Source organism: Ptychodera flava, chromosome 14, assembly GCF_041260155.1.
Source record: "Ptychodera flava strain L36383 chromosome 14, AS_Pfla_20210202, whole genome shotgun sequence".
NCBI classification, from domain to species: domain Eukaryota; kingdom Metazoa; phylum Hemichordata; class Enteropneusta; family Ptychoderidae; genus Ptychodera; species Ptychodera flava.
The window spans coordinates 38911150-38936561 of record NC_091941.1 but is presented as its reverse complement, the minus strand read 5'-3'; the positions used below and the strand labels follow the sequence as shown (position 1 = coordinate 38936561).

Sequence of the window (25412 nt, the reverse complement as noted above, 5' to 3'; positions counted from 1 at the left end):
AATTAATTGTTTTCATTACCTATAAGGTGAACTGCAAACTCCTTTTTCCAATGACACGAGAATAAACAAAAGTGTTATTTTTGACAGGAGACACCTTGAGATACTGATGTAATTTTCCCTAACCAAGTTGACTATTTCCCCCCCTTTTAGTTATTGAACGAGCTGGTATGCAACTTTTGTTCATGAGCGCGCTTAACAAACTTGCAGATTTATTATTAATCAGACTAGCTGGTTAATATTAATCCAAACGTAATGTTTGGCTTACATGGATGATGAGCGAGTTGTTACGCAGAGTTTCGTTAGGCCTATAAAGGGGTGGACCATTTGATATTCGAGGGGGGGGGGCTCGGAGATTGACTCTGGAGAATATTTTTTTCTCCTTGCTTCACCTGGAATTTTTTTCAACTGTGTGAATTCTAGCATCTTTTTTTCCAATTCCCCATCCAGAGAATTTTTTTCGCTACAATATCAGTACTTACGGTAAGTTTTAGGCAAACAACATCTGGTCCAGGAAGCTGTCACAAAGTTGGAAAAATAGAAGTATCCTTTAATAAAACAAAATTACTGATGGAGACAAATAAGAAGTCATCGAGGTCTAAATATGTAAGAAAACCACTACCACTTTTAGTGATGAACTTTGTTCTCAGTAGTGGGCTAAAGCATGTGGCACAAACTGACTAAAGATTTGAAAGACTGCAAATGCATAGAGGTAGTAAAATACTGAAATGGCACAATTAATCCAGTTATTTGAGGGTGGTTAGGAGGGGTGCTCCCCCTCTGACCTACAACAGAAAATTTTGAAGTTTGTATATTAAAATGGGGTTATTTTGTAGACGTTTTGAGTGTTTTAACAGCGTTTTCATGAAGGCTCAACATATATTACACCATAGACAGTAGAGTCTATGATTAGACACAGCATGATTCCCATATTATCGTGTCAAAAGAGACAAGTGAATATCCCATTGGAAAAAAATTCTATTTGTTTCACTACTTAATGCAAAGAAATGCAAATTAATGCAAAATACAGCTTCTGCATCTGTATAATTATACTAAAGAAGTGCTTGGGATTTCTAATGTTTCAAAAGTTTTATGTGATATATTGGTTCAAATTCAAGGCGTGGCCATTCATTTTGGAATGCAGCTTATAATAACAGTTGTATCCTATACTATGCTTTGAAGGACGACATATATCAAAAATTAAAGATAAGTAGGTATTTTACGGCAAAGTCTTTCACCCTCATCCAACCCTCGTCACATTGCATTGCAATATTATGATGAAAGTTGTTAGAAGTCGGAGAAGGGTTGTTGTTGAAACATTCAATAATGAGGTGAGTGCGGGAACCACTTTATGTACAACAAATACTTGATATGCAGTGAAGACTGTGTGGACAAGCTGAACTGAGTATTCAAGATATTTTCGGGTGTAAGGATGAGAAACTTTAGCAGAACCACAACAAGTGAACAATGCTACTTAATGTTTCAAATTGAAACATTGGGTACATGTAAAACAACAGCAAAAGTGTGAGTTAAAATATTAATCAAATCAGGGCATGAAATGAAATAAATTGTAATGAATTCAGATGTTACAAAACGTCGTGACTAAAAGGTGCGCCAAAAAATGGAAGATGTTATGAAAATAAGGAGCCCGAAGGTCGGGCCGACATTGAAAGATATTACAAAAATGGTGTGGCCAGAAGGGCACGCCGAAAATTAAAGATGTCATAAAAAGGGTGCCTGAAGGGCGCGCCGAAAATTTTAAGTAAAGACTTATTAAAAGTAACTGCATTAAAATTATATCTGCCGGCAATCTTTTTTTATTTTTCCTGCCATCTTTTGCATGATATTTTTTCCAAAGGCAATCTCTCGGACGCTTCCCTCCTCCCCCAGAAGGCCCCTTCGTATTATTACGAAGGGATGTAAGCTGGAGGCTTTGGGGCATGACGGCCCCTTATCCTCCCCTTTACCCCTTGTCTCAAATGTTACACCACGCTTTCCCTACGTTATAATTTTTGAACCCAACCCTCTTAAATTACAGAAGACATTAATTGATCGACGTATCTGATGCTTATTCATTTATTCTCTCCCCCCAAACTTTCTGCCATTAAATGTAAATTAAAGAGAGCCATTAATCTGCTGTTTCAAAATTTGTGCAATGAAAGATACTGTAATCTACCTGAAACTAGATCCTCAGTTCAGCGTCTTCATTTAATCAACGTGTGCAAAAATTCGAACAAACAGTTGTGGTAGGACGTAGGGTATAAAAAGTTGAGGACATGAGAAATAATGTACCTCCATTTTCTCTAGCAGGACAATTTGAGATGCGACCGATTTTACGAATCAATATTCGAGAAATCTAAAATTCAGACCCCGAATATCAGCTTTGTGAAGAGTAAGGCTTGATCATTGGAAGTATATATCACGAAATATGAACAAATTTCTACGATAAGTGTACTATCTAATTCACGTGTTTACAAGATTACGTTGCCGATTAAAAACAAAGAAAATCTTCAATGTAAGTGTATTTGCTGCTGATTTTGCGCTATTTAAAAAAAAACCAACAAAACAAACAACACTCAGAGTCGGAAAAAGGAGAAGTTATTCTATCCGAAGGAAAGACTTAAGTTTTTTCTAAGAACAATTTGTTTAGTAGATGCAAAGGAAACAACTATCAAGGAAGCGGAGTTTGTCAATTAAGGGATCTTATGCCGGCGTGTTTCATCCTTTGGAGCATCAATGCGAGTCCCCCTTTAAGGTAGTATGCGCCTCGAAAGTAAAAGAGTTAAACTTTTGCTCAAATTTTCCTTAAGGAATCTTTCAACCAATCTCTTTCAAAATCAAGAATAAAAATCTGGGGTCACCTTCCAAATTTTGGTACTAGAGAAACAAATAATCCGAGATTTTTGATATTTAAAATCCAAAATGGCCGCCATCGCTGTGTTTACTCTATTGAGAAAAAAACAACTTTTCGAATTTCGAAAAAACTAAGCCAGTGAAAAGTTTTCTGACACCAAGAGTTTAAAAATGAACCCTCACAAGTGGTATATCAGAAAGGAATCGTAGAAGTTTGAGAGTCCGAATATCTGTTCCCGAGGTGCATTCTACCTTAAACATAACAATAAAGTAAAAATATGTGTAGTACAATTTGCGCATTTTACCTTAAACCGTGACGTGTCCTTTTAACTGTTTTGACACTCTGTGTACTGGTCTAAAGGGATCGTACGTAATTGTTCAAAGGTTGACAAAATATGATTCGTTTATTTTTTCGAACAGTTCGTTTTTCCATTTTTATGGGGTAAAAAATTCCCTGAAAGCCTGCTTAAATTGCTATGATACATAGGTTTGTTGAGTTCGACACAGTTAGAACTAATCTGCATGAGCAGGGCAGCTCATTTTTCTTATCAACAGCTTCGTGATCCAGCTGTGCAAGACACAATAGCCCTTTTCGGTTCTTCCATAAATAATACAGAATAAACTGATTTCTGAAACATTCGCAATGTACTGAGGTATCTTCGTGTGCTTTGTCATTATGTGGCTAGCACCTATCACACATAGCACCAAACATCTTTGTTTCATGATTTTATTTAATGTGTTTGCTGCAATACAAACGTTTACATATGTAATGCTATGATATCTTCCAACAAGATTTGTTAAGGATTTAGTTGAAATAAGATACTGTACGATAAAAGCGGAAGGCAACGAGTGTGATATTGAAGATGATTATACAACATATATTTGTCCTTGCAGTGGAATACTGGGTTCACGTTGTTTGATGGGAAAAATACAACCTCATTTTCAAGTTCAATGCAATGGTGCTGGTTTTATTTTTGTAAATAGGGGCATCTATTAGGCATAATGTGGTCTTTTCAGTTAGTTATCGGGCCAGTCTTTTTCCAACTTTGTCTTGGAAACAGGGTTAAAATGGTATCAGGACGGGTTAACCCCTGAATATTTCTCAAACAGGCTACATTAGGGCTTATGTTAGGGCTTGCATTAGGGCTTACGTTAGGGTAAAGGTTAGCGCAAGGGTCCCGTCGGTAAATGTCAAGGAAGGGTGTTAATCGAACCGTAAAAATAATGTACACAGTAACACTTAAGTTCATATAAAAGATGAAAATACTGACAATATATATATATGGTGTTTGAGTTTATTCTACAAATTGTTCAATGGAAATACAACGAGAAAAAAGAAATTTCGATGCTGTGAACTTGTAGATCAGTGGAGCCTATGCGGGAGAGGTAAGGAATATTTACTGATTTCTCCATCGATAGCCGAAGCGATATGCCAATCCAAATCGTCCTCCGTTGACAACTGCCAGAATTCGTCCTGTATCTCTGAATGGTTTGGATCGAACCATACGATCTGACTGTGTTCAGCCCACTGATGTTCCAAGTTATTCGACATCTGTTCGCTCAGAATGAGACTCTTGTTCAGCCATTTCCCACATTTTGTTTTGTCTCCCGACAAGATGTAATAAAAAGCCAGTAGATGGCAGTAACGTGGTCTGCATACTTGGAATTTCTTACACAGCCTATGGAGATACTGTAGTGCCTAAAGTAACGGTATCGAAAAGTGGGGTGCTAATTTTGGCAAGGATGTAAGAATTAAGTTTAAATGTTGCAATTTATCGGATTAATGCAATCATTGACAAATTTGATTCACACAAAAGCACACGACTAAACACGTTACAGGAATCTTATAGCGATGCTAAAATAATCATGAATTGTTATTGCACCAATTATGACATTAATAGTCGTATTTGTATAAATTGTTCTCTATTTCGTGACACAATAGTATGATTTTAATGTTGATGTCTATTTTAGAGACGAATCTTGCACAACATATAAACTGGCAACCACTCCATTCCTCAGACCGATAAGTGCATATGAAAGATACCCTACAAAGACCTATTCTGGGTATTGAAAAGGATCGGTTTTGCTATCGACTATCTCGGATGAGCATTAAGTCGAGAAAGTATGACCATTTTCTCGAGTATGGCGTGCTTGTGATGAATCAGATGTCCCGTTAATACAGGTCTGCCCTTTTGATGACGGTTTACCTGCCATGCTTGCTGTCTCATCTTGCTAATATCTGCAATGACTCTGCGAGCGTGACTGTAGGCTATCAGCTGAGACTCAACCATCTTAACGTAGGCGTTGACAGTCATGTAGGTTTCAAACGTTTCCGGTGTTATATTCAACGCTGAGAGAAACCACTGTTCAGCCTGATCCCAGTCGTTTTTCCGAGAGTACCTAGAGAATAAAATAGAAGTGAATCAAAAACTGAAATGAGGGCATTACACTTTCCATAAAACATATAACACCTTCCTCCTTTTTACTAATACACCACTCATGAAAATTTATTGTTTTTGCAGAAGATAATACTGTGCAGGCAAAGTCTACTTTCAATCCATGACGTCAGATTAGAAGCAGCATGTTGCCTTGGTGATGCCTGTCTTTGCAAGGCATGTTCTACGTGATACAAGGTCCTATAGACGGTACAAGAATTTTTGTGAAGTTCAGATCATCGTCAGTTTACGTGTGATATGTGCCTTTGTGGATCAAAAGTGGCCAGTCAAAGTTTGCATTTTAGTGTTTTACTGCAGACTCACCATAGTGCTAACGATGCACTCATATAGTATCTTGGAATTGGATTCATAACATGCCATGGATCAGCAGCTGCCTTGGTTACAAAGTCAACACACTTATTATGAGATTCCAGAGCAAATCCTACATTTTATGAATAAAAACAGCATAAAATATCAGTAAAATCTTATGATTGTGCATGAATGCTTGAAAAGTTTGGCTTGGCCCGGACGAAGATTAAATACCCTTCTGACATCCATTAAAACTCCACTTGGACACGATTGTGAGCATGGTGTAACAAATTCAGGAGCTCCATATGTGCTCATAACGCGTTTATCATGGAATGCCATATGAACAATACAAGGAGACAAAAATCCCTGCATTTATAAGTAGCTTTTCACATTTCCATTCATATGTTTGAAACAGAATCAGCATGCAAGTTTGATAATTTTGAAAACACTTGGAAATTATACAAAATTCTCTTATATACCCTACGTTGTAGTTGTCCGTAGCTCACCCAAGTTAAGAACGAAAATAAATCAAGTATCATTTATAACTTTGTTATCGTGGAAAGCTGTTTAGAGAAGATAGGACCGAAATTTTACAGAGTACCTAGTTCAAGAAGAAGATCCAGGCAACAACAGAAATACCATCCTCGTCCCTCAACATCCTCTTCTTCGTCGCTGATATAATCTAATTGTTCTAATACTTCAACGCACGGAACGGATCTGGAAACAGAAAGTACATTCTAGAAGTCTGTACGAGGAGCGCAACCATTCAACAAGTGGTTTCATCACTTTGGTCGAATTTTTACCATTTGAGTCTTGTGGAGCCAAACTGGTATTTCAAGGTTGATTTGCTTGATATAAGTAGGTAAAGAAATATATTCGAAAATTTCCCTTCAAAATATTTACATTATCTTCAATATTGGAGACTACAGCTTCAATTTCTAAATTAAACTACTATACATACTTGTTGCCCAACATAAGTGCTGCAGCTAATGTCGGCAGAACGCTTAACTTCAGACTGTTGTCATGTAGTCGCTCCGATACCTTCAGAGCTTGGAAACCTGGATGAAACAACGTCAAAAAGTCGTGTTATGAGCTGTCAGCGTTATCAAGTTAGAAATACATGGTTGCTATTAAAGGTAGTAGTGATAGGAAGCTCAATGAAAATTGCATAATTTACCTGAATCTATGGATTTTTGAATGCGCCCTCCTGATAATCGCACTCCCATGACAACAGAATACAAATGGCCTACAGTAATGAGGTCATCTGCACTAAAACCTGTAACTTCTACACATCTGAAATTGTTCACAAAATGTCACACATTAATGCAACGCTTGACCTGACTTTACATTCAACAAATTATGTACTAGAGCTTGATGAAGTCAATTCTATTCAAAAGAACATCAACACTGTCTTCTTTCACGCATTGGTGTATTTTTTCACAATTATAGCTATCAGCTACTATCATCTAATTATAGTTATCAGCCACTATCATCTAATTATACTTTACTTTAATTTTGACGTTATTCCCTCAAAGGTGAACATAGTCAAGAACTAATACTATAAAAATAAGAAAAAGATATTATAAAAAAATAATATATATATATATATATATATATATATATATATATATATATATATATATATAATATATATATATATATATAAGATATAACTTTATGCAGAATATGAAATATGGGGTAATCTTAAAAAATATCTGTTTCTTGGATAAATGTTGTGAGGTATATCATGCTATCTGTATTGCTCATTATGTAGCAAAATTTGGCTTGCAAATCCCAGTTGTTGAAGTTTTCATTGTTGACTGCTATCGAGTCTAACTTTTTTTTGTCGTGATTGTGTATGACATGGACAACACATGATATAATGAAATTCGTCCTCAACTGAGTTGGTATCACACCTATTACAAATTCTATCCTCAGCTTTTAGTTTTGGTCTCATGTGTCTACCTTTCTCAATCATCAGATTATGGTCACTTATTCTCAGCTTGGTAATGTATTTTCTGTCATTTTTATCCTTGATACAGCTTAAATACTTTTCCATTTTAAAATCCGTTTTAAACTTTCTATAAATGCGTAATTTGTTATTCTCTCCTGATGATGTCTTTTCTGCATTAACTTCATTTTTCCATTTTAAAATGTAGTCATTACTTATCTTATCTGTTATAGCAAGTAGGCATCTCCCATAATCGATTTCACATGTCGGCATCAGTTGTAACATAAGGTCACAGGGGGTACTCAAACATTGTCAGGAAAATATGTTGGGTTTAACTTAATGAATTTTTCGAAAGCGATTGTGTAGTATTGACTATTATGCCAATATGTCCACTCTCTCCCCTTACTCGTCCATTGGTTCCCAAACAAATTATCACTGCTTCATTCTTTTAAATTAAATCCTGACAAGTAAGAAATGATGAAAGTTTACAGTAATCTTCTTGTGAAAAGGTGCTTTCTTTAATACAATGAACAATTATCCATATACGCATATGTTTGTGCATCGCAGGCTATTTGTGTCCTTCGCGCAAATAAACCCAAATACAACATAGTCGTTAAATAATATATTTAAAGAGTGTACTTAGTATGAAATTAACGTAAATTTACCTGGCTAACGCCATTTCCTCGTAAATTTGGACCTTGTCGTGCAGACTTCGAATTTGACAGGACTCAATCATCGCCATATAAGCCACCAAAAGCTGCAACAGAGATGAGCTTAAATTATCTGAAAGTCCTTCGAGAAAATGAGTCGAGGACTTAGCGTCCACACGCATCATCAATATATCGGAAGTCGCTGACTGTAATAAGAATTAGCTTGCATGATACACTTACGTCATGGAGATCATCGTCCGCCTTTTCAGCTCGATTGATTTGCTGCAAAGCTGCCAACCAAGCCTTCATGTCTTCGTGAATCTCGTGGTATACGTGCCATACATGAGATAGACAACGCGATTGTTCCACAAATAAATTACAGTCCCTACTCCTGTAATGCAAAGTTGAAATATAAACTTGCCACGTTTGTTCCTTATACATGTAAGTAATACAGTAAATTATCTATAGCGTTACTGACATAATTTATATATTGTACATCAATTTTGTGTTGTATATTCCTTTCACGTACACTGAAAGTATATGGAAAAACTCAGCAAGAAAAGTTTTGACTTAGTAGACCAGAGACATTTGAGTTTTTTTTCCGTATGCGTGGGAAGAACATCTGTGCTGGAATGTTGGTTGAAAGTTGCATTATAACTTGACAAAATTGTTATAGTCAAGGTTTGGTCAGGGATGTTAAATATTCAACTTGAGAGGTGATTGGCAAGGGACAAAAACTTTCATGTCCTGGTGTTACTTACGCCGCATGGCCGACATATTTATGAGGATACTTTAAGTGTAAATACTGGGTCATGCTTTCTATAATGAGGCGATAACAAAATCCAAAATAAGTTGTCGGTTGTTTATTGCCGAGTGATTTCAACGCATCGAGTAGATGAGGCATGGCTTCTTCAAGACGACCCATGTGCAGCAATGCCTGCAAAAAATACCAAGATGTCGATAGGTGTCAAGGTTATGATAAAATTAATCATATTTAACAATATCCACATAGGACAAACTTGCTAGGTCAGTTAGAAACATGCAGGGTGAACCGTTTAAATAATGGATATAGGTTTCCGGGTGGCAATGTTTGATTTGAGGGGTACTTTGTGATTTCTACCTGGCCAATAAGACTCTCAACGCGAGCTTTCTCTTCTATATCAATGTCAATGTCATCTTCTGGATCATCAATAAGTGGTTTCCTTCCTGCTTCTAAGTCCTTCAGCATTCCATGGGCTTCCATTAAGTACGACACTCCCTGCAATAAAAACGTTCAGAGTGCTAGACTCTTGTCCCTGTTGTCCAATTACATCCATTTCTCATTGATGATATTACGAGGTAAGCATCGTCGATACAAGTAATTTTGACTACAGACATCCATCTTTTTTTTCGATGCGATCATTGCTATATCACACTTCTGCCCCGATTCTCTGAATCTCCTGGCATAGGGATCGCACCATACTAGCATTGAAAACACCAACTAGTCTATACCGGTCATATCGTGCTTTCTATCCGGCTTAGTGTTTTTTTTTCTGCTGTTATGAAACGACTTGACCATGAACATGAGTGATACAAAGCGATCATCCGCCTGCGGATTGCATCATATCTACACCCATGTTACAAATTCGCCATATTTTACTGAAAATTTTGCCATAGATTTGCATTCTAACGTTTACTAATTGCCCACCTTTACCCGCTATGTATACAATTTTAACTACACCTGAAGAATAAATGCGTGGGCTACAACTGTACTGTACTACAAATTGGTTCAGTCAATGTTCAGTCAATTTGGCATACTGCATTTTTTTATTCAATTGAAAACCTTTGGCTAATCGAAGAATGGTATAGTTGTAATGGTTTTAAGGCATATAAGTGTCAACCAAATGCTATAATCAACTTGAAGGATTTATGTCCAAGGAAGATGTCCAAGGAAGTAGAAATGATTTGTTTTGTTTTGTTTTGTTCCTTACCGCCATATTGTTGTGAGTGGAAATAGCCGCTCCACCAGCTTCAGTTAGGAAGTGAATAGTACGACCGGTGTTACTAGCAGCTCTCCAGTGTCTCACTAACTGAGGATACACCGACGCTAGAACCTGAGGACATTCGCAATCTCGTAAATCTATGTCATAAAATGTGACCTCTTCGTCAAGAACGTCCGCGCCAACTTCTGCCTTTAGTTTCTCGCTGAAACAAAGACACAAATGTAAGAATTTATGAAAACTGTCGGGCATCCGAACGCGGCAGTCTTAACAGCTAGTAGAAGTGATTTTGTGGAAGATAACGCAAATTAGATGTCTTTAGATTTAGTATCAAGGAACTTTTAATTTTAATATCACCATACATGTGATTCCCCTTGCCAACCTTATCACTCCTAGCCTGGTACTCGACCAGACAATTTATTATTCTAGCTTTGTTTCTTAGAATAACCAGATGGTTCACGACTGTTCACGTTATTCGGGTTTCTTTGTTGTTGTTTTCATAAATTGTTTGCTTCATATCCACACATGGCCTAAAGTCTTTCACAATATCGTCAAATCATGTCACACTGTGGCTTCTATGGAATATGCTACTGAGGTATCATTATACTAATGCATGTCAAATGCACTTTGGAGCAACAAAGCGCCTATCGTGGTAGAATGGAAAGCGATGTTCCTTGTAATCACGGTCCCTCTACCACCGGTGATAGAGGGACCGTGTTGTAATCAAAGATGGGAGAGCTAGAGTGACATCATAGTTCAGCTTCAAGTTGCTGCTTTTCCCATTAATACTCATCCCGTACTTTAGCCTAAGCGTTAATTTGTAATCACCCTTAATTCAGATATTATGCCTTGCAAAGCTGTGAAAAGGATTTCCTGGCCTGTTATTGGAACTAAATTACTACTATTCTGGTATAATTTTCTAACTAAACATACACACCTTAATCGACTGACCACAGAGCCTCGTCTTCGACTTTCTGCTTTTGCTCGGAATTCCATCTCTTCATCTGCAACTTTGCTTTTTCGTTTTAAGACCTTCTTGAAGCTGTCTATGATAGTGCTACGCCGTTTTGGCTTCTCTTCCTCTTCTTCTGTGAGGGCAAACCGAATTTAGTATTACTTGTCATGTTTGTAATTGTATCGTGGAAAAGGTGCACATAGTAAAACTTATTGATACCTTACATTTGTCTGAAACTTTGTCGATTCAATATCCTCTCTTGAGCTGTTCAATCATTTTTATTATAAACAAGTCAGCATTCACCACTAAAAACAGATTTTGGCACAACCATGGTGATAGAAGATTTAAATACTTTCTACACACCTTCGATGTCTTCGAAGTCATCGATTGTTTTACGTCTCTCCTTGCGAAATGAGCGCTCCGCTGGACGCTTCCTTGCAGCCATTGACTTCCCTCGTCGAGATCCGCGTCCTCCACTTCGATCACCTTCTCCACCGAAACCTTTCTGAAGTTCATTACCATCTCCAGTTAAACTATGTGACACTGATTGGTAGTGATGTATGAATTCCCCACCTCCGCAAGATTTACACTTGTGGGCCTGAGACTCGAGAAATAAAGCGGCTTGCTCGTGTAGTTTTCGTCTCTGATCGCTCAGAAACAACGTATAGGCCACTTCTTGCATCAAGGAAGTCTTAAACCGTAATAACCTGCAGTTGGATATATTTGTGCGGGCATCAGTGGATAAATAATCGCCATCTCTTGGGCAGTGACACTCAACTTGAGCGGATAATCGCTGATGACCATGATGGCTTAGGCTACTGTGGTGTAGCCCGGCGTGGTGACCCGGATGTTTAGCAGCACACTCAAACAAACGCAGTTGCATTAGCGAATGAATACTCATGCGAATTTTCCTACTGTTAAAGTTCGGAACGATCTTCTCCAGTAGTGAACGTGTGAAGGAGAGTCCCAACACGGCGGCGCATTTCACCACCATCTGATCACCTGACTTCAGACGGTCTATCTTGGCTAACATCATACCTGAATGGAGCAATAAGAAAGCAAACAAACATTAACATTTTCCCTGCTGCAGATCTTCACCGTCACGGTGAGATGTTTTTACAGAAGGGTTATATGACCATTTATCAGTCTCATATTCTAGTTTTCCGTTTGAAAACTATCTTTTCGTCATTCTATGTTTGGAAAAATCTATTTTTACGCCTGCGAAACAAATACATACGACATGAAGTATTAAACATTGTTCAATTGGAATTTAACTTTAAAAATAAACAGCATATTGAAATGTGAGAGACTCAGCAAAGGTGTTACAAATGTTTTCACAAATACATGTACATCATTATAAGACCCCCCACCAAAAATTTAAATTATGGAAATCATTCTGAAAATCACAGTCGACAGAAAGTCACTTGATTAAAAGTTGTGCTACCTTTCATCGAGTCTGGCACTGGTATTTCATTCAATTTGACCCCGGGAGTGACAACACAAAATTTCTTCTCGTCTATGTGTTCCTCGAAATAATCCTCTTCCTCAGCTCTCTCCTTGTCACTCTGACCGTTTTCTCCATTTGGCACAACAGAGAGAGGTGCCTAGCATACGAAAACAGGGCAAGTTGAAGGGCAAGTGTACATTTCCATTTCGTATTCCATTCATTCATTCATTCATTCATTCATTCATTCATTCATTCATTGACTGGCCAGCTGACTGACTGATTGACTGACTTGGGACCGAATAATTTTTGTAAAACATATTTCCTGCATGATCAAGGATTAATGCATTTTCCTTCTCACTGAAGAATCGATAGAATTGTCTGAAGACAGCGATCCCTTTTAACAAAGACGCTTAATTGTAAAAAAATATTTCTCGCCATTCTGTCTTCTTTACAATCATGTCAAAGATGGAAGAAACATTGAAATTTTTGAGTGTTGTCATGGTTACCTGATCTTCTGCAATTAGACTCGCCCTTCTGCTATCGGGCATTCGTAATGTAGTTGACTCTTTACTGGAAATGCTTGCCCGTCGTGTTCTTGTCAAAGTGTGGCTTTCCGGTACTACGTGATTGCTAACCAGTTTTACTTCCTTCAGGTCATTTTCAGAAACAATTAGGATCTTTTTTGAGAAGAACATATCTCGTAAGAGCTGTTCACACCATGATGCTACTCCGTGGCTGTGTTTTTTCAGAATCCTGTATGAAAAAACATATTGTTTGGTATCGCAGAAAATACGAAACAGATTTCGGTTTTGTGTTTCTTTCCTTGGGGACACTGGGACAATTTTAACAGGATCCAGGGACGGATGAGTTACCCCGCGTCTGTAACGCCCGTTTTGATGTGTAACTGCGTCACTGAATGCACGCTTTAGACTAACCAACTTGTCCGTAGGTATTTTGTCTATAACTTTGCAAAACGTATGTTCTCATCATGTATCTTGCTCCAGGGTACGCGGTGTACCTACAAACTGGCTCGCCAATAGTGTGGTTCGCGATAACAATCATCCACGTAACAGTTTGCTGAAGTTTATTCCTATAATTTACACTGTTTAAGTATTAATGAACCAAACGACTTGTGGTACGTCTGTAAAGACCTCAAAGGTGTCCCTGACCTCAAAGTGGTCCCTGACCTCAAAGGTGTCCCTGACCTCAAAGGTGTCCCTGACCTCAAAGTGGTCCCTATGCTTTCAGTTGAACTTATCCACACCTTGAAACAGACTTCAGACATGAACACAATTATGCTTACTTCAAAAGGTCTTCAGGAATGCTGGCCACTTCTAGAATCTGGCAAGCAAGCGAAGCAAGGAATTCTGCAACTAAACCTGGTAACTTAATGTGCAGTGTAGTGGGGCTTTGGAGAACCCTGGCGGCTGAAGGACACGAAGGTCGACTCGGTGGGAAAGGCCTCATTGCGAGTAGACACACAGCCGATGAGTCCGCCGATAGGTCGGTGATAAAATCCCACGAGTCCTTGTCGATGAAGTGAGCGTCGTCGACGGCGAAGATGACACATTTGTCGATAGTAAACTGAAATAAGATCGTGACAGAAAACATGATGATCAGTCGGTTTTTTTTCGAGTTTCGCTCTTCAAGCTTATCAACTTGACTTCACTTATAAACTGCTTATCGTGGAACCATGGTGAATCCCGGCATGAGCCGAGTTTGACCATATGCTATATCTAGTCACATGTACAAATTGAAGTCACACTTACATAGAAGTTACCAGTCTAACTTTTATCCCTCATAATGATACCCGGCCATGATAAAGCCAGCAATCGCGTTTCATATTGTTATATCATTGTTGCTGCCGATCAATAATTGAAGCATGTTAAGATACGTGACAACATAATTTACCGCCATCCGCTCTAAGATTGAACACTGGAGTTGTAAGACTGGAGTTGTAACCTTTATATCGACAACTGAGATTTGAATAACGCTAAATGCTCCAGGAATCTTAAGCAACTTGCCTCTTTGCTATAAAGTCAAAGTTAAGGTATAGTATGCGTCTTTAAAGTGAAATATTTAAACTTTTGCTCAAACTTTCCTAAGTAAAACTTTAAACCTTTCTCTCGCCAATTCAAGAATAAAATCACGGTCACCGTGCAAAGTTGTTACTACAGAAAGAAATTACCCAAAATTTACAGATATTTGAAATTCAAAATGACCGCCATCCCTGTGTTAACTTTATGGAGAAAAATACAATTTCCGACTTTCGAAAGAAGGTGAAAATTTTCTTACTCCGAGAGCTTTAAAATAAACCCCCACATAAGAGAATTGTAAAAGTCCCTTGGGTGTATTCCACCTTACTGTAACCATGGAGTGTCCATTGCTGTTTGACAACTCACCTGGTGTACGATTGCTACAAGTAGTCTGTGCAGTCCTTCCGCACGATCATTACTAGACATCTGAGTGATCTTTGGTCCACTGGGGAACTGAAGTGAAGGAAAATTGATGTGAAATAGGCTATACACGAAAAATATATAGTTTTACGGGTTCTTCGATCATGACTAAGAAAAACTTAGGGATCAACGATCAGATCTTTGGACTGGTTGGTCAGGAGGCCGGCGTGTGATTGTTTTTTTTTTTTTTGCGTTCCAAACTTTAACAAATAGGCCTAACTATTTTCGGACTTTGCAAGGCTTGCATGTTATTGCCACCTCAATAATCCTCTTTTTTCGCTTTTGTCACCAGCGATATTGAAACACATTTAATGTTTTCTTATTTTAATGTGGTTTCTGAGCTGTAAGAATAATACCTAGATAAAATGCTATCCAGAGGAAGTGCACTTTACGTGTTTTAGCGATTTTTGGACAAGATAATTGTTTTTTTACCTTCAAATTCAGAAGATCGTTGAGAAGAGCAAGGTCTTCGCGGAGATTTTCTTCGACGATATGATCAAGCACAGCATGTTCTCGTTCAACATGGTTTGCACAATTATCCATTTCTAGCAACAACTCTATCAAGGTAGTCACAGTGTGGTAGGGAGTGCCAGAGTCGTTCAGAGTCAAATCGCAAGATATAACACTGTTAAAGATCAACATCAGAACCCAATAAGATATTACAAAAGTCTTAATATTGCAAGAATATGTGTAACTTCATTAAAGAGGGACGAAGTCTAAGATATGCTTACAAGCCGAGAGAGGAAAAAGTTCTCAAGTGTGAAAACGCATCATAAAACGAAAGTTTCTTAACATTACAGGGATACAGTCGTCGAAACTGCGCTTAAGGTCTCATGGGACCCATATGACCAATGTAACCACTGTATCCAAGGTACGATGGTGATTGATGAAGGTTAAAACATGTCTGTCATAATCTACATCGTATAATTTAAATGTTGCAGCTATATGATGATGAGGTGCATCTAGATATCGTGCAGGAAATACATAGTTTGTAAACAAGAAACTCGCACAGGCGCAGTTCCGACAACTGTTTCCCTTTAAAGAGAGCGCACGCCGGTAATACATGTAAAAGACAGTCTTCACGGCGATTAAATTTGACCGTGAACTAATTTACCGTATTTCTTCCTCCAGTGCTTTTTGCACACAGGCATCTAATATTCGACTCTTTCCGATACCTGGATCGCCTTCAAAGACGATAACACGACGATGTTCACCTTTCTCTCGGTGTTCAGATATCAAATGTAGCTCATCCAGAAATATTTGCAGCTCTTTATCTCTTCCTATTAAATGAGAAACAACACGAGATATTTTAATCCAACCGATTCTTGCAATCAGTAACAATTTTGCTTGACTTCCATTCGAATTACACTCATTTCAAAGTTTATGTGTAGTGTGAAGGTTTGCGTATAGGGTAATACCACTGCAGCTTCTTGGATGTACAGCAATGATTGAGATTCGCTTTATAGATTTCTATTCTACCTACCAGCTAAATTAGGTCCTCATGGCTACTCTCGTTTCTTTTTAAACGAGGGCATATTTAATAATAACGAGTGCGATAAATTTGTACACGGTGCATCCGTCTGTACATAAAGTATTCGTCATACATTTAATATTAACCATGAAAATTGCAGTATTGTGTCGAAATCAACATAAATTTAACGTGTGAGAATGGATTACACACACACGCCAGATATGACATTTGAAGATCAATACATACCTAGCAACGGATACTTATGTTCAGATGCAGATGCTTCGGGTTTACTTAAAGTTCTGAAATCAATCATTAGTTACAAATCACGTGTTAAATTCCTGACGTCCGTGAAAGACTATGTGCATCTCATTTGCGTTTACTGTCTTTTGTGGAGATACTTATAGACATAGGCCTATATGTATGAAAATGGTGATATGAATTATGACAAATATTAGAATCCCAGACTGATGTTTCTATGGAGTCGGTAGTTGCATTTCATATCACAAAATATAAGTTGGTAATTTATTTGATTAGCACACAACACTTACTTTGAAAGCTCCACATATTCGTGTATTATTCCAGGGTTTTTCACTCCTTTCATTTCACGATACGGAAGTTCATGGAAAAGATGGCGAGGCAGTTTGGAATGATGATATGTCTCTGAATCACATGAGAGTTTTCCTGGATAGTGCATCATCAGTCGAGCCGCCATGTTGACTTTGCTACCGATTACTGAAAATAAACAACATCCATATTGAACATGCAACTTGTTTTACCTACAACATCTACTCATCTATTTTCAGTTTTGCTCATGCAATTTTTGTTGAGTGATCCAAAGTTTAAGTTAAAATTAAACGCGAAAACTGAATTAAAATGACTTTGTACACACACATACTCACACAATATATATATATATTTATATATATATATATATATTATATATATATATATATATATATATATATATATATATATATATATATATATATATATATATATATATATATATATATATATATATATAGACACACACTATACGGCAGATGTACTCGTAGAACTTTTATACTTAATTATTTTTCTTATATGATTAAGATTGACTCGGCAAAACTAAAAGAGTAAAACTCAAAATAAATAAGCTGGTGTTTTAGATTTTTCTGGTGAAAAGTTCAGCGAAGCACAAAAAGCTATACATAGAGAGTAACAGCTAACTTGTATTGTCTTTGTAAAGAAAAAGGGCAATTTCGGCATGGACTATAACTAAGCACGCAATATGAGGTTGCTACGAAAAAGCTTTCTTCGATCATATACTTCATTTTAATACTTTCATTAAGTTCGAAACAAAATCACACGGGAACTCTTTCTCGAAAAGATGTATTAAACTGAACTGAGTTTGATTCGTTCATCTCACCGGTATATTCATGTCGATATTTGTGACCAACAACACCGCAGAAGGTTTTTCCTGTCGTAACACCAATGGATACTTTCCTATGGAGGAAAAGTCAAGATTACATTAAAGGACTGGTGCATTTATTCGAGGAGAGGCCAGGCGGTATACCATCCTGACATCATGGATCGAAGCAATATCGTACAATATCAATAACAACAGACCTTTCTTCCATCTTTGCATTTTTTCAACCAATTTACATCGCATTCTTACTGACACTCAGCAATTTTCACTGACACTGCATTGGCGTGTAAGGGCATACATTTCATACTGGCAATCAATATAATTGGTACCAATGATAACAAAACGTTATAAAGGCGTTTATAAGAGATTTCTGATAGATCCTTAAGAGGTTAAACTCACAGAATGCTATGAGTGGCTTTCAATTTATCGTGCATCTTGAAGGAACATTGCAGCGCATGCGCACAGTCGTCTTCATGCTTGTCTCCGGGGAGTCCAAATATCGCCAGGAAAGTACAACCTTTATCAAACATGAATATTTTATTCAGACATCCTGTCATGGAAGAAAACACCATTGATTAGCGATAGTCAGGGATCAGGGCAGAAATGATTGATATAGGTCGCTCTGTGCTTTATTTTATTTTATGTGCTCTATTTTAGTTCCGTTTTCCGGCGACAAACTCAAGCTGTGTTGATTTATCGTTGTAATTGCAAATGTATTTTGAAACAAAACAAACACAAACTGCATTTTCGATGACCCTTCGAACGTATATGACAAGATAATATATTTCCTAATCTTAAATGTGACAAATGTAGTTAAGGGTTTTGCTTCGAAGCAGATTCAAAGGGACAGTTCATTCATATAAGAAATATTTAAAAATGTCCAAAGATCTCGAGCTTCTTTCTGTCGAGTCGCCGATAAGACGTTCAAATGTGTGGAACGTAAAAATAAAATATTTTAAGTACCGTGGACTCGCTTCAGACCATTGTGAATGATACCGAAGGCTGTTTGAAGAACATCGGCTTCTTCAGCTTTCGAAACATCGGCCAAAGTCATGTTTATAAAGATAATTGTCACTTGTCTCATTTCAGATAGGTACTCCAATGGCAACCCATCATCGATCTATGAAACGAAGACAATTCAAATTAGGCCTAGTTAAACAAATTGTAAGAGGGAGCTTAGATCTTGTCCCCCTGTCTCCGGTTTATCTCGAATTCTGCTTTCTGATTGGACTCCGCATAGAGGTGGAATTTTAAAATGTCTTTGGAGGGGTAATGACGATATCTTGTGTCGATTAGAATACAGGCCAATCGTTTTAATATAAGCTGGCAGGATTCATGTTGAGCAAATATCAGTGCAAATCTTGCAGCTGAAATATTGCTTTCATATTTGTGCATTCGTGGAAAATTTCACCCCTTCCCATTACGCTGTCAGTCTTTATCATATCTTCGAAACTAATTTGATGTATAGTCATTCATTCACATGAAAAAATAACTGAAAAGATTACGGGAAGAACTAGGGGTCAAAATTTAAGTGATATATCAGGTTTCACCAAGATGCTTTGCATATCAAAACCGGACTGTTGAATTAATGTACGTATCATATTTGTGCTCGTAAGTTGATCTAATAAAATGTATGTCTTATGCCAGACAAAAATTAGTGTTCATCAACAAGTGAGTTCTCAGTTCTAGAATACTGTCGACTGTTCACAGAATGCACCTTATTAAAGAATAATGCTGAAACCATTTTGTCACCTTTTGTAAAACAGTTCTTGTTACATATAAACGTAATCTCTTCTCTTCCTCTGCAGTTGGTGTAGTGAAAACCTCGAGACGTTCTGAAACAAATCCAAGACAAGATTCTTGATAAGTCACTCAAGGCTATTAAACTTGATGACACTGACAGTACCACTGTGCGGTACATTAAATTCCGTTTGATAGGGTATCGCAACTTACGCGTTTGCTTCTCCATATCCTCGTCCTCGTCGGATTCCGATTCTTCAGGAAGCGTGCTGGTCGGGTTTACGAGTGAACCTACGTCAATCTGTCCAGGAACGACAGTAGACAGCCTTCGGACTGTATGAAGGGGGAAACAAAGACGTTTTAATATCATGCATTCGAACGCGATTGACAGAAAATAACACCAGACCACAGTCCCTCTCTCTGCATGGCCATACTAACGTACCAATGGAGTTCATCGGTGGCAGACTCGCTATACCTTACTGGTGCAAAAATTTTACCGGTGCAATAATATTTGAACATCTATCAGACAGAAATAATTAAAGTGACTGCAAAACTTACCGAAAGACCGTATCCCTTGTTTGTTGACTCGTGTGAGACTTGGGGACCGTTCCTGGTTTGGGTTTGTGCCTGTAGGCTGATTTCGTTTGCGTCCGCCTTCGGACATAGCAGGTAAAGTCTCGAGGTCACCTCTATGTGAGCGTACCTGAGCAAAATGTGGGCAGAAAATGGTGAAAATCACATCGTTGACAATCGTGTATGGTTACAGACGGCCGCTCATAAATATTGTCAGAAATCTGCAACAGCAAGCACTGCCAATTTGTTCAGCTATAGGATCGAAAAGATTCATTTCACATCACAAACATCGGGCAAGACTGACTCAACACGAGAACCACTGTAACTTTGTTCACGATATCTGTGTTGTTTGAACTGCCCTGTAAGCTTGCCTGAATGTCGAAGTAAAGACGTCAACTAAAAACTTACTCTGACGTGTTTTCCGTCTGAGAGGTACTCGTGGAAAAAGTCGTCTTTTTCTGCGACACGCTCCCAAATTGTTGGGGACAATGTGATCGACCCAGCCTCGGCGAATTGTTCTGCGGTGTTAACATCGTCTACTGTCTGACCAGTGGCCACGAACAACCGTGAATCTTCGTCGTTCCCGAAATAGGTGACGTGCATTTCACCTACAGCTAAGCCTGAAACGTTTTGGATAAAACAGAGTTGCTGATGTGGAGATGATGGACATATTATTCTTTATTTGAGACGAAAACTGTGAATAGCTTGAAATGCTTACCGTGGTCCAGTTTATATGTATACGATTGACCGATGATGATGAAGAGAAGCAGCATCATGTGCCATCAGGTTGTAATGAAATCGACGGAAGAGAAAATAACGGCGATACTCTAGAATGATATCACTTTTGATATCACCTTAAACTCAACATAATGCACTGTATATATTATTCATTATTAAAGGGTGTCAATGAAGGAAAATAACACCGTATTCACAATGATCGGGTCGAACGTTTAGGAAGCTATATTCTAAGATAGAGGGACTGTCTAAACTTATTTTTGCATAGACACTCCTTACATACTCTAGGCCATAAGCACACGAATTATGCAGTCTGGTTCTTATAGGTGCATTTGGGTATACGGGTTACTTTTGCAAAGTATTTCAACGACCTATCAAACTTATGTCTATCTCTCTCCATCTATCCATCCACGTCTGCCGATCTATCAATCTCTCTCCTCTCTCTCATCTTTGAATTAAAAATGCACTGACCTATTTTCACCCGCAGTTTGACCCCAACTGAGGTGTCCCAATCGTGACAATTTTCTTGAATCTTAAGACCACATTCCATTGATTTCAACACGGTCTGTTCAAACAGCTGGTCTCGTTCAACTTCCCACAGTGCCAGCAAAGCATCACCTAAAGTATTGTCCATTCACACAAAGGATAATTGGAAGGCGAAGAAAAGGGCAGTGAAGAAATGTGAATGGCAAGTTGTCGAATTAAAACTTGCGAAAGTTAATCAGATGATGAAGAATAAACTGAAACATCGGAGAACTCATAGCATTAATTGCTGTGTATTACGAAATGGGGATAAAGATACAGGATATTTTAGAATTATCATCGAATACGAAGAACCTGATCATCATTTCTAATACAACTTAAAATTCAAATGTCCCACAAAATTATCCAGCGTAAGTTACATATTTCTACAACTTCCACATACTTCCATTTCCAACGAGCACTGGCGACAAATGCATCCCTCCTCACCTGCAAAGTTTAGTACATCTCCACCACTGGCCAGGATGGTTTTAACTATTTCTCCGAGGTAGTCGTTTAATGTTTTGCTAAGTCTGTCAGTACCACATCCACTCTTGGTGCTCATTGTGAACTTCTCACACAGAGCTGTGAAACCTTAAATCATTGGAGAAGAGTTATGTCCATGACATTCCTAACGCATAACAAATTGACGTAAGCAATGCTTTAACATTAAATTCAATATGCATGGAGTTTTCGATTCATATTCGATATACTGATATACAGTTTTTGTGCTTTCAAATTTTCGTTTTGATGTGAAACTAATATCTTTCATTTTCGACACGTCCAAGAGCTATGTTCTTTGAAACAGTCTTAAATTGCTAGATAAATTGTGATTGCATTGGTATTAGGTTTTCTTTAGACATAACAGAATCAGTGAAGCCCACCTGAAATGTCGGCAAACATAAGCACTCCATTTAAGTCCTTAACACTCGGTAGCTCTCTATCAAAATTGCATCGCACCACAATATCCGGTATGTGAGTAGCGAGTGGGTTGGGAACGTCGCCCGTCTTTTTAGCGATGGATAGATGGCTTCCACTTATCACAGAACAAGCTGCACTTGACACTGTTAATGTGCCGTCACTTCCTAATATGGCGATAGAACGACGACAAAGTTGGGTTGCACGGTAAAGATGTCAATGACAGAAGGGTTGTAACTATATGCTACAGTACAGTGGTTATAGCAAAATTATTGTTGTGTGAAATAAAATAAATGCATGCTGAATGTCACTATCAATATCTCTGTAAGATTTCAACGACAATGTGCAATGATGTAGCATACTGCATTGTTGAAAGTCAGAATACACGTTCGCTTAATTGGATTTTTACAGAAAACTTCCCTACCCGTTGTCAATGTCTGCATGGTGACAGACATTACAAAGTGAAATGATGTCAGCATAATTTTGAAAGTTTGCTTTCAGACTGTTTCAGATACGATCCGATCAAATCAAGTTATTGGTCGTTGGTTATCTTTCAATATTTAATACACGTAATGATCGATCAGAAATATCTTCTGTATTATATATTAATCGATATATTTTTCCTTTTCCCGTTTAGTTTTCCTATCACACCACCGAAGCACCCTGTAGCAAATTACGACTCTTTGGCTCTATTAATCTATTCCATCAGAAACTTTATGACCACTTACCGTGCGTTAACTGAAAATGGGGAAGAGACATTTTGATGAAGTGATCGCACGATTCAAATGTATTTCATCTTCACACGTTCAGTGAATTTGTTCACTGCCATATTTGTCGTTCGGTAATGCCAACTTGTGAAATGTTCGAATTGTCAAGGCAGCGGACGCGTCCGTTTGTGGGCGCCCTCACATGACGCATTGGGCCAAATGGTGGTTCGAAAATTTTGTTCCACAGACATGTCAGGTAAATGCACCCATCTTCACAGCATATTTCCCAAAATACTTTTCGCTAATGTCATTGTTATTAATTTGTTTATTTTTTATCCTATTTCTTATGTATTCGTATACAACGACAACTGTCAGTGATTGCTGTATCGTACATACTTGCTGGTACAGAACACTGCACTACTTTACATAACATCACAGAAAAGCGTGAGCGGTAGAATCAATAAAGATAAACTAACGAAGATGAAGAGCATTATGCTTCAAAAAACTGATAAATGCATGTTTTCATTCGGCTATCAAATTGCATGTATTTTTTCCTGTTTTTCAGCAGTGACTGACAAAAACAGTCATTCTTGCTAAATTGAATCTCAGTATTTAATTAAACGTTTCAAGTCCTTAAGGGACTGGTCTGTTTATTCGGCCCGGGGGGGGGGGGCGGTGGATTCATGGGGGGGGGGGGGGTGGTTCACCCTGTTTTTGACTTTGGTGATAGGGGGTCACCATGTTTTTGAAATGCCCAATAGGGGGGGGGGTCAGTGTGTTTTGAATTTCGACACAGGCTCATCATTGCCTAAATCCATCGTATCAGCCACAAATTTCATCCACTTGCATTTTTCGGCGCGCCCTTCGGGCGCATAACTTTAATAATCAGACATATTTTTCAGCATGCCCGACTTTAACATATCAGGCACACATATATCAGAGATATCTGTATGTTCAATATTTTTCAGCGTGCTCTTCGAGCGCATTACTTTAGGTATATCAGACTTTTTTTCAGCACGCCCTTCCTTTGCATGACTTACATATACAAGACATATATATCAGAGATATCAGGATGTTTCATATTTTTCTGCGCGCCCTTCCGTATTTTTGTAACCACAACTAAACAAAATCTCGCATCGGGAAGAATTCACGGAGCCGTGATAATCTATGCGCAAAACATATGATGTACGTCATCATTAAAACTAAGAGTCGTCATATGATTGTCATAGAGGTTATATTATGTGTTTTGAAGTTTCTGAATCACTCTAAAGGAAGATTCATTCAAACTATCTGATTACACAGGAGTTGTGTCGTCGTTTAGTAACTTTTAAACATGTTATTTTACATTTGTGTGTGGACATCACAAAAGTTATGAGAAATCAGAGACATTTTTGGAGTTGGTATTTTATTATATATTATTGCCTGAAAATTGTCTCTTGCTGTGAGGGCACATAAACCCATGTATTCAGGCAATAATATTTTTATTACATGCCTCTTAAAAGTTAATGGTATATGACATTTAGTTACAAGCAGGGCATTGTGAAACAATTTTACCATTATCGACCAGCACCAAACAGATTTTAACGAAAGTCAAAACAGCAGTGCGCGCATGGATATTTCACACCTAGCGTTAAGTGTCTACTTTGACGTCGAAAACGTCGAACGGCTTCACTGGACCGGGTAACCATGGAAACCGGTCAGTACATCGTTCACCGGCCCGCTAACATCCCGGATTTTCCTATTCAAATCAATGCACTGATTTGCATTCACATCGAGGCATGTAATAAAGGCTCACTAAATATAATGTTCTGAAATCAAACACTTGTCTAACACTCTTCTAGTCTGAGCTAGAGAAGACAGGTATATTTTAATCTGAGCTTGGGGCTACAGATACTTTCTGAATACAAGGAAGCACAGGGCCCAGCACAGTGCTGTGGTAGTAATACTTCTTGTGTACTCCCTGAATAAGTCAATCAGTCTGACAATAGATCTGTGTTTACTCAAATATGGAGTTACAAAACATTGCATTCTGAGGGTTTCACAGAAAGCATAATTTTACCCTCAATTTTAAGAATCTGCCCTTAATTTATTGGCATCAAAATGTATAAAAATTATTACAAAGGAAAGTGTCAGTTTAATTTAAGGCCTTCAATCATCACATCTTTACAAGAGATAACTTTGTTTTAAAGATTTCAATGGGCCAAAGAATATAAAAATATTACAATGGACAATGCTATTTGGTACAACTAGCAATTATTGAATACCAATCATATTGGTTGTGTGGTGTCAGTCTTTGAACTAAAGAGGCG

At 37.9% G+C, this 25412-nt stretch overlaps 2 protein-coding genes across 2 annotated transcripts; both read right to left on the bottom strand.

The window, feature by feature from the left end:
- Positions 1-4144: 4144 nt before the first annotated feature.
- On the bottom strand, positions 4145-14146 carry LOC139150724 (adenylate cyclase type 10-like). The gene is made up of 16 exons (XM_070723138.1): positions 13880-14146; positions 13083-13329; positions 12574-12733; positions 11493-12167; positions 11112-11262; positions 10166-10379; positions 9316-9453; positions 8957-9132; positions 8436-8586; positions 8211-8302; positions 6772-6887; positions 6556-6652; positions 6196-6311; positions 5610-5727; positions 5058-5250; positions 4145-4549 (listed from the first exon to the last, which is right to left on the bottom strand). Exons 1-16 carry the CDS (start codon positions 14041-14043, stop codon positions 4214-4216), a joined length of 3144 nt encoding a protein of 1047 aa, XP_070579239.1. The 5' UTR covers positions 14044-14146; the 3' UTR covers positions 4145-4213.
- Positions 14147-14428: 282 nt separating this feature from the next.
- On the bottom strand, positions 14429-22043 carry LOC139148857 (adenylate cyclase type 10-like). Its single transcript, XM_070720287.1, has 13 exons — positions 21929-22043; positions 21431-21577; positions 20633-20844; positions 20210-20354; positions 19865-19984; positions 18311-18461; positions 17912-17988; positions 17052-17235; positions 16750-16802; positions 16147-16312; positions 15465-15657; positions 14979-15065; positions 14429-14437 (listed from the first exon to the last, which is right to left on the bottom strand). Exons 1-13 carry the CDS (start codon positions 22041-22043, stop codon positions 14429-14431), a joined length of 1659 nt encoding a protein of 552 aa, XP_070576388.1.
- Positions 22044-25412: the final 3369 nt, after the last annotated feature.